Raw genomic sequence first — 10871 nt, 5'->3', positions numbered from 1 at the left:
TTTTTCAAGTGGTAGTGGACTGGATCATGCGGGAGACAACGAAAGATAATAAGACAGGAGTCCAGTGGACTCTCACACAGTGTTTGGAAGACCTTGACTTTGCAGATGATCTATGCCTCATGTCCCAGAAGTATGAGCATATGCAGCTCAAGACAAATAGGCTTGCAAAAGAAGCAGCAAAAACAGGTCTAAAGGTGAACATCGAAAAGACAGAGGTGATGCGGCTCCACAACAAACAGCAAACGCCAATTACACTTGGAGAGCACAACCTTAAAGATGTAGACTCCATTACATACTTAGGTAGTATCGTCACAGCCACTGGTGGAACAGATGAAGACATGAAAGCTAGAATTAATAAAGCCAGACACATCTTCACCACCCTCAAGCCTGTGTGGAGTTCAACAGCACTATCCACACACATAAAACTCCGCATCTACAATACTAATGTTAAGTCTTTGCTCCTCTACGGGTCTGAAACATGGAGAGTCACAAACACCACCTCCAACAAACTACAAACCTTCGCTAACAGATGTCTGCGCCACATATTACACATCAGATGGCCAGAAACTATAAGCAACAAGATCCTGTGGGAAAAAACAAACCAAGACCCAATCACTAAACAAATAGCCCGCAGAAAGTGGCGATGGATTGGACATACCCTCCGAAAACCACCAGGAGACATTACACGCCACTCACTAGAGTGGAACCCACAAGGCAAACGGCGAGTTGGGCGTCCCAGAAAAACTTGGCGAAGGTCATGTGAAGAGGAGATCAGGCAATGTGGACACACCTGGGAACAACTGAAAAGAGCTGCCCAGAATAGAGTGCGGTGGAGAACTGTTGCCGAGGCCCTATGTTCCACCAGGAACCATGATGATGATGATTTAGATTACACAGTTTAAGCTGTATGAACAAAACAGGATTTAAATTAGAAAAAATAATATCTTTATGCATTAAGGTCAGCTTAAAAATAATATTTGTTTGTCTTCTCCTGACTCGTTGTAAAAAAAAATTGGGTTGGTAGATTAGACAAATTTTTTCTCAGAAAACAACAATTTAACTGCTATTTTTTAAATTTTCCAGAATACATAAAAATTGCTTCAAATAGGTTAATTTTTTTAAGATGGTCTAATAACAATTATTTAGAAAAACCAAGTGAAAAATAATGCAGAGCTTTATGCACAAACACAATTTTAAAAAGTAAGCAAATTATGCACACTTTTATGGCACGCCAAATTCACAAAAATGAGATAAACCTAGTTTCACATTTGATAAACTAGGTTTATCGACTGTAAACTATAGTTTACAAACCGTAAACTATAGTTAACGATTCGTTAAGTATAGTTAACGATTCGTTAAGCATAGTTAACGATTTGTTAAGTATAGTTTTCATCTGTAAAACTATATTTAACGGTTGTTAACTATAGTTTACGAATGATAATCTAAGTTTATCTGTCTGTAATAATTATATAAGCGTTAACAATAGATTTTGTTGATAAACATAGAATCACGTTTGTAAACTATAGTTTACAATCGTAAACTATAGTTAAGAGTTGTTAATCATAGTTTCACAAATCGTGAAACTATATTTATCAGATCGTTAACTATAGTTAACGTTTTGTAAACTATAGTTTACAAATAGTGAAACTGTATTTATCAGATAATCTATGTTTTGCAATCGCAAATGATAGTTTTCGGTGTTAAGTATAGTTTACGGTTGTGAAACATAGATTATCGCGTTAACTATAGTTTACAGATGTAAAATATAGATTAAGGTTGTTAACAATAGTTTACAGTTTGTAATCTATAGTTTACAACTGATAAACCTAGTTTATCGATTGTGAAACTATGATTTGCATACTTTTGTGAATTTGGCGTGCCATACACTTTAATAGAAATTTTAACTTCATTAACAAATTCATCACACATATCAAATTCATTAAATGTTATAAGTCAGAGAAGTCTAGACAAGTCCAAGGGACTGTGCTTTGACCAAACTTGAATGTACATGTATATACAAAATGGAGAGATGCTTGCATAATAAGTAAATATTCATCAAATATGTTGCCAATAGGATTTCTAACCCCACCCCCCAAAAATAAATTCTTAGGCACTTCAATGTGCATTAAAAATTCATTTAACAAATTATTTTTTTATACATTTGTGGAAATTATCTGCAAGTGTATGTATTTTCTTAAGTACTTCAATGTGCTGAAAAAATTCACCCTATACAAAATATTTGTAAATATAATGATAATTTTGGAACAAGATATTAAGAATCCTTTATGCATTAAATACTAATATAGTGTACATGTATATTCTGTGATCTATACACACTATGTGATGTGTTTATTTGTTAATGTTAATTTTTTTTTCCTAATCCACAAGTCATATAAAACTACAGAATGAATCTTATTAAAAGAAATCACAACACTGTAAAATTTTGGAAGGCAATTTTTCTTTATTTAGCAAAACCTTTATGGCTGGACATTTTTGATCTCCTTTTCCAAAAAAAGAGGGTGAGCTTTTAAAAAAAAACATTTTTTTTTCTATTTTAGCACTGATTTTTTTTCCATGCTAAATTCTTGATACAAAAAATGTGATAAACCAACTAAATTTGATCTTAATTTGGATACTTATTTAAAAATTACCAAGTTATAGCTACTTATGGCCTTATACCAATCAAACCTCCTAATAATTGCTACACTATTAATGTTCTCTCAGATAAACATGCTAATGAGAATTTAGCATTAATTAATTTACTAATATGTACATGTAAATGTGCATTTTTACTGATGTGCAAATGTGCATTTCGTTGTTATATAATACTAGTATACCATATTTCTATATTGTACTGTAATTCACAAGGAATACATTTATATAGACAAATTTAAAAAAAAAACCCAGAAAACTATATTTTTCAAGTAGCATATATGAAAAAAGCATCACTCTATGAAAGAATTAATTAAAAAATATGCCACAATCAATCTACATAGAAAACTAGTTCTATAAATATTAACCAGTATTGATTAATTTTCTTTTGAAAATCATTCACAAAGAATTATGATTATAAAATTATATAACTTGAATTTAATATAATTTTCATTTTACAAAAGTAACAAAAGTAAATTGCCAAGGGAAATGACTCTATCATTATGAGAATATACATAATTTGCAAAATTAACAATGATCTGTTATCGTTTCATGACCTACAGTGAAACACTATTCATTTGCAATAACTGTTTTTTTTTTTAATACAAACTGAAGTAAAGAAAAAATACATCCAATTTTGATATAAATTTCTTAAGAAGAGCTGCTTTTTAGCAATGTGCCAAGAAAAAACAAAATTGCTTATCGGTACTTATAAACATGATTCATGATAACTACAGAGAAAATCATTCTGCTGTAAATGTGAATTCACTGTAAGTATGTTCTTTAAAACTTGGTTTTCATCCATTTTTTATCTTTGACAATGACAGATTTCAAATATCAACCAAATAAGATATATATATATATATATACACTAAATGTTATTTTTGTAAATGTTTGTCATTTCACTCTCTTAAAAAAAGAGGTATATCTACAGAAGAATTCTGATTTATTTAAAATGGAACATGCTCCCTTCAGCATTTTGGTTTCCTATGGGTCTAATAGAACAAATCATGAAATGGTTTAAGCACTGAATTCATATTTTGGGATGTCTTTGGTCTTATAACACACCTGGCCGTGCCGACAAATTGAATTCCCAACGTTAGTGCAGTATGTTGGCATGGCCAGGTATGTTATAGGTCTGAAGACATCCCAAAATATGAATTCAATGCTTATATTTACATTCTCTAATTTTTCCTCTTCATAATTGTTTATTTAGGTAATTTTTATTGTGAATTTAGCTCCCTTCAAAACTGGTGTGCTTTATAGACATAAGAGCCATTTGTGACATTGCAAAGTTAAATAATGCAAATGAACATTGCGAGGAAAAAAGTGACAAATTAATTTTAAATGCACATTTGTTGTATTTTTACATTAATTTAACAGGGTTAATTTCTTTTATAAAATAGCGTCAAAACAATGTACAGTTTGGTGTTCCTGGCGTATTGAAAATGCATATACATGATATAGTTCCTACTGTGTAATCTAACGCGCAGTGACAAGGTTTCGCGCGTGTTATAGAAATTTGAACGTCATGAACTTCTAATGGATTTCATAAAGAAAATTACAGTGAATGTAAACATTACACTATAAACTATGAATAGGACAATATAACTGCAGTAACAATACATTTCTACTTCTATAATACATAAAGCAAAAATCCATTTTTTTTTTATCACAGCACATTTTGCCCTAAGGATTAAAATTAGAGTATAAAAACATTGTATTTACATTCTATTCAAAATACTCAAATTTTTCTTTTCTTTATCATTCCAGAATATATAATTGAAAAATAAAAGCATCAATCTTGAAAATATAGAGTAACTATAAGGCCATGCGAAGTTAATTCCTTGGTTCTCAGACCTTTTTTCAAGAAATATGATGAGATAGGAAAGCTTCTTTTTTTTACTTTTTTATTGCCCCAAAACATGATGAGGCAGCTTTTTAAATTGTACAAAACCTCGAAAAATGATGAGGGAGGTAATTTGTTGTTTTTTATTTTATTGATTTAGCAATAAAAAAAAGTCAATGAGGCACCTGAGAACCAAGAAATTGGTTTTTTATGGCCTAATGAACTAAATAAAATATTTTCTTTTGGCAAGAAACCTAAAACTAGAATAAAATATTATAAATCTTTTTATAGAATCTCTCTCATTCACTCTGTGACCCCCTTGGCTGCTAGCTCCTCTTGAACTCTTTGTAGGTAGGTGGGATCAGGGTATCCAAATCTGTTTAAAATCAATATTGATCATAATTAATGAAGAATATGTCAAATACATATTGTATACTTTTTATGGATTAATAGTTAGAAAATAAGACTGATCCTAAGTACAGGTGTACCAAAATGTTCAAATAATAACAAAACATTTTTAAAACCAGAAGTCTCTGTCGAGACTGAAGCTCTACTGGTTTGTACTTATAGCAAAGGAAGAGAAAAGTACTTAAGCAGTTGGAAATTGAAACTTTTCAACAGCAATAAATAGAATAATGATCCTTGATTAAGTCTCTATATATGTTCTTAGTGCAGTCTACTTGCATGCCACATTAATATTATAATCAGACTAAAATTGTATTTGGAGTAGCATTTTGAAAGAATTTCACAGAAATTCCTATTTTTAGTAACCACGGCAACACAGTTCATCGAAATCAAAAACCGATATACAGAATTATGTATCTTATTGTAGATTACTTGTGTGCCAAGTTATACTGAAATCAGACTAAAACTGTAGGAGTGGCATTTTGAAAGAATTTCACGGAAATTTCTATTTTTAGTAACCACGGCAACACCGTTCATCGAAATCAAAAACCGATACACAGAATTATGTATCTTAGTGTTGTCTACTTGTGTGCCAAGTTATATTGAAATCAGACTAAAACTGTAGGAGGAGTAGCATTTTGAAAGAATTTCACAGAAATTTCTATTTTTAGTAACCACGGCAACACCGTTCATCGAAATCAAAAACCGATACAAAGAATTCTGTATCTTAGTGTAGTCTACATGTACTTGTGTGCCAAGTTATATTGAAATCAGACTAAATCTGTAGGAGGAGTAGCATTTTGAAAGAATTTCACAGAAATTTCTATTTTTAGTAACCACGGCAACACCGTTCATCGAAATCAAAAACCGATGCACAGAATTGTGTATCTTAGTGTAGTCTACTTGTGTGCCAAGTTATATTGAAATCAGACTAAAACTGTAGGAGGAGTAGCATTTTGAAAGAATTTCACAGAAATTTCTATTTTTAGTAACCACGGCAACACCGTTCATCGAAATCAAAAACCGATATAAAGAATTATGTATCTCAGTGTAGTCTACTTGTGTGCCAAGTTATATTGAAATCAGACCAAAACTGTAGGAGGAGTAGCATTTTGAAAAATTGTTTACAGACGGACAGACAGACAGACAGACAGACAGACGGACGGACGACGGACGCATTACTATCGCATAAGCTCTTCTGGTCTCTGACCAGTAGAGCTAAAAAAATTATCAAAAGTATGGTAATTAACCATAATGGTAATTTTCGATAGCAAAGTTATCAGAAGATCAACAAATAAATAAATCCCTACCAAATCAAATGACTAACCTCTGAGCCCCTGTGTCCCTTTTGGTTTTGTGATGAATGTCATTCCAGGTCACCACATTGTCTTTTCCAGTGGTTCTGGAATAACCAATGGTGAAGGTCAGTTTTCTGTCGAACGCCGTCTGTAGCAGTCTCAGAACTTTTCTTCCCTCCTCGTTGTCTGGGAGAAATCCTCGTCGCTCTGTCCCATCATAGGGTTTACCAGGATTAGGATGATCTGGCTGTTGGAGGAAAATGTTTCAAAATAGCATATAGCCATTTAAAGGTTAGAGTACGTCAGTTAAACTAGAAGTTGTCTCCTGCAAAGACAACAGCATATTGTTTGGCTATCATTAATTAGAATATATGCATTTAATTTACAAAATGACAACTATATACCGTAGACCAACATTTGTTTGCAAGCAAGAAAGTATTACGACTTTCACCACCTTATTGTACAAGTTATTTGTTGAATGTTGCCTAAATAGAGAAAATTAGTTATTGCAGATTAATTTCAAACTAAATAGTTCTATATAAAAGATGTCAAAATAATAATTGGTTTACAGTACATGAATTTGTGCAAGTTAGATACTTAGTTTATCAAAATTAAGATTAAAATACTTTCTACAATTTCATATAATGTGTTTTCCTCACCCCTTGGGTTCCTGGATTAAACTTATACTTGACAACAATGGTTCCAAACCCTTCATACCCTGGCAAAGGTCGTCTTTCTTTTTCTACAGTCATTTTTCCTGGGGGCTGATTTCCAGTGATTTCTCCAAAAATCTTCCCGCACACAGGACATGCCTGTTTGTGTTGGGAAAAAGACTGTGTAAGACAGCCTTTACAAAATTCATGACCACAGGTGAGTTTAATGCCATTTTTAATATTATCCAAACAAATGACACAAGTTGCTGTTTTAGCAGCAATACCTGGGTCCTCATTTCTGTCATCATCACTAGAACCATTGCTGTCACTATCATCACCTAACCCAATGATGTTCAGGTTTCCCTCATTTTTCCCAGCTGACGTTGTATTTCCAGGAATTTCACTTTCATCATAACTGCCCATTGAAACACTGCTCATGGCAATGAGTTCTTGAATGTTTGGTTTCTTGTCCTTTCTCTCAGCCCCTGTGATTGACTTTTTCTCAGACATTGAAGTGGACCTCCCTGTTTTAGGACGTGCCCCTGTTCCTCTGAAATCCAATTCTTTTCTATCAGCTACAGTTCCTCCAGATTTTGAATGGGACCAACTGTTTTGTCTGTTGAGGATTCTATGGTGACCATTAACTGTTGTTTGGTCGTCATGTCCCAGTGCTGTCTCACTTCCAGGTCTTGATCTGTGATGTCTGGATGGAGTTTGGACAGCTTCATTTGCTTCTTTGCTGACATTGCATTCAAAAACGTCCACCAGTGATTTAGTAACAGTGGGATTTCTGTTAATCAAATGAAGTTCCTTTACACCATAATTTGGCTGATAGTTCTGACAGAATTCAGCAAGAGCTTGAAAGAATGTAGAACAGCATTTCCTTAGGTCCTCCGAGTTCTTTTCAATCTGACCTAAATTGAAAAAGAATGGATCAAATTTTGGGTAAAATAAATTAGATTAAATAACCTTTTAAAATAGCTTAAGCAACATTTTCAAACAACTCACCTGCTCCAATCAAAGGCATAGCAAACTTTCTGGATTTTTTGTAGTTGAAGATTGTACAGAATATGCTCTTCAGTGTGTCTCCGTATAATTTAAGATTGTAGTTGTCTGCCCTAATCATAGAACTTATAACAGCATGAGCAACAAAGCCCACCCTTAATTCCCCTCCACTACAGGTTTCAATGTCTCCTTGTTTTCCTTTGATACTTCCATATCCATATTTGCTTCTGATTTTAGAATAACTTTCACTGTATTTTGAACCCCCAGCTGTAGCTATTGCTTTTGCTAATGGACCAATACCAGTCATTCCATCATCATTGCTACATATTATGGCATCTCCTTGAAACTTTACAATACTGCCAGTGTGAATCTTAACAACCAGCACATCTTGAATTTCGAACACTTTTGCAGCTTGCTGTCCTATACTTTTATCAGGAAGTTTTACAAGATTCTTTAAGCAGCCATGCCTATTAGAATTGGGGTTTCTGACCTCCCTGTCTGTATCACCTGTTGTTAATGTTGCGGTATTTGGTTCCTGATGTTTGGCAGAATACCCCGATTCTGAAGAATGGCTTCTTCCGAAGTCATGCCTTGAAGATGAGCTTACGTTTTCAGTTTTCTCTCTATTTGATGGTGGTGGTAAAGTTTTCATCAACCTGGGATAACGTGACTTTGCACTTGTTATGCCAATGGACAGAGGGTCTTTTTGGTATCTATCATAAGCTGCAGTAAGCTCATTATAAACATTCACATTATGATCCACTATGTGAATTTCTCTCACCCAAAAATGACTTTGTTTACTGAATTCATGAATTCCAAGCAAATACATTTCTGCACACAATGGCAGAGGCACTCCAAAAATTCCTGAAACGTAAAAATGGATTTTATTCTGTAATTTTACGCATTATCAATTAATAAAACACAAGGACTAGGTACATGCTTCACAGGTATTAAAAAGAGCATTTTTTTTTAAAAAGTGCACTAATCATATGTTTATGCATTATTTACAGATTTATAAAGCAGTGCACTTATTTTAACTAAAAGTGGATCATCAAAAAACATACCAGAACTTATAGCTGGCATTGCTATTGAAGAAATCTTGAGACTATCTGCCTTTTCCAAAATTTGTTTCACAGTCTGGTTCAGATGAAATATACACTGAGTTTTGTCCATATATAAATCCCATCGAGGACCAACAGCATTAAGTATATACTTGAAATTCATTTTCAAATTTCCTGGGGATGTTTCTAATACCTCTGCTGGATGCAATGCTCTGTTTAGTGTTTTAAGTTTTCTTTGACATTCTTTGTTGAATTCTTCTCCAGCAGCTTGATAAATAGCAAGTGCAACACCTGCACCATGTGACAAATTTTCGTTTGCAGCATTAACAATTGCACCTGCTTTTACATTCAGTATGGAATCCTTATATATTTTCACGTTAATATTTCCTATTTTAAATTCTAATTGTTGTCTGCTTGATGGTGTGCTGATTGACTGAGCAGCATATCTGAATGCATTCTGATCTGTGCCCCCAAAATGTTGAGGATATCCAGATTTCAATGCAACTGCTGATGAAGACAATGGATCAGTCTTTATTTTTTTGGATGCAGCCAACAACTCCTTCAGTGTTGAAGGATCAGTAGCTATGAGGTGAACTTCTTTCAAATGGATTGGAATATAATCACAAATAAATTGTTTAGTCTCAAGAATGTAAGATTCAGCACACAATTCAAAAGGAATTCCAAGAGGTCCTAGAAATATTAATTATTTGTAGAATTATCATTAAAGTTACATTATTATTTTGATCATGGCAATGCTACAAATATTTAGTGTAAACTCTATTCCTTTGCCTATGAGCAATTTTTAGGTCTTTTGCTAGATGAAAAAATTTTTCATTTGAAGTCAGAAGAGGGCAAAAAAAATTAAATTGAAGTTGGCTTAAAATATACAGTAAAACTCGTTTAGTACGAACACGGATATAGCGAAAACACGGATATAGCGAAGTTTTTCGGGGTTCCCGGCAATATTCTTAGCAATTCTTTGTAAAATTTTACGGTTATAACGAACTCTGATACGGATATAGTGAACTGATTTTGAGTCCCGTAGAGGTAAAATATAATGAAATTTACATCTTTTATAACGAATTTTCAAAAATCTCAAAATAAAGATATGTTGAACTGACTTTATTTTAGTAAGAATTTGCAAATGAAATTCAATTCATAACGAAAATCTTAGTTAGCCAATGCATGTATCGTAATAATTGCTTCCCTGTCATATTTGGAAGTATTATTTGAAGGAAAATGTGCATATTGCGAGTTCGCTATATATACTTATACGAATTCGCTATACGGATACGGATATAACGAATTACGGATATAGCGAATTAAATTCACAGGTCCCCAGGACTTCGCTATAACCGAGTTTTACTGTATGTTAATATCTTCGATGAAATATCAAAGAGAATTTTGTCATAATTGGGATTAATTTTTTTCTTATATGTTGCACATTAATAGGCAATTTCCTTGCTTTGGTTGATCATTAAGTGATGAAAAAATATGTATAGTATACACCTATTTACTGGCTAAATGAGGACAATAGCAAGCTTATTGTTCAACAAGACAACAACTATATATTTCCCAAGGTGCAGCTGAGGGAAATAGTTGTTGTCGAGGGGGACAATAAACTTGCTATTAAGCCCGTGTCACACTGTCACGATTTATAGCTACGATTCATTGCGAATTCAAAAATCGTTGCAAATCGGGATTTATCGCAGAAGTACTCGTAGGATATCTTCCTTAATCGTGTTGGATCGCAGCAAATCGCCAAACCTGGCGATTGTTTTGAGCATGTTCAAAACAATCGTGGTCACAGTACGATTTCTAAATATTCGTAGACAATCGCACAGCATCCGCACTGCACTCGTACTCATATTCGTAGTTAATATTCGAAGTTCGTGCGACATTCGCGGAACTTCGTAGTACTCGCGACACTACGAGAGTCCTACGAGTT

The 10871-nt window shown here is 33.4% G+C and overlaps 1 protein-coding gene across 1 annotated transcript in view; it reads right to left on the bottom strand.

Annotated features, from left to right (window-relative positions):
- Nucleotides 1-2982: 2982 nt before the first annotated feature.
- The window catches only part of LOC134275876 (uncharacterized), a 26027-nt gene continuing 18138 nt past the window's right edge, over nucleotides 2983-10871 (bottom strand). The window contains exons 4-8 of the mRNA XM_062758158.1: nucleotides 8927-9613; nucleotides 7866-8726; nucleotides 6864-7771; nucleotides 6234-6451; nucleotides 2983-4877 (exon numbers count right to left, since the gene is read on the bottom strand). Of these exons, the coding sequence (XP_062614142.1) occupies nucleotides 4805-4877; nucleotides 6234-6451; nucleotides 6864-7771; nucleotides 7866-8726; nucleotides 8927-9613 (2747 nt within the window). The 3' untranslated portion in view covers nucleotides 2983-4804. The remainder of the gene's footprint in view (nucleotides 4878-6233; nucleotides 6452-6863; nucleotides 7772-7865; nucleotides 8727-8926; nucleotides 9614-10871) is intronic.

The sequence above is a fragment of the Saccostrea cucullata genome, unplaced genomic scaffold (assembly GCF_032062105.1).
Source record: "Saccostrea cucullata isolate Sc308-1 unplaced genomic scaffold, CSIRO_AGI_Scuc_v1 ctg628, whole genome shotgun sequence".
NCBI classification, from domain to species: Eukaryota; Metazoa; Mollusca; class Bivalvia; order Ostreida; family Ostreidae; genus Saccostrea; species Saccostrea cuccullata.
Note: the sequence above shows the minus strand (reverse complement) of the source record. Positions and strands in the feature narration are given on the sequence as shown.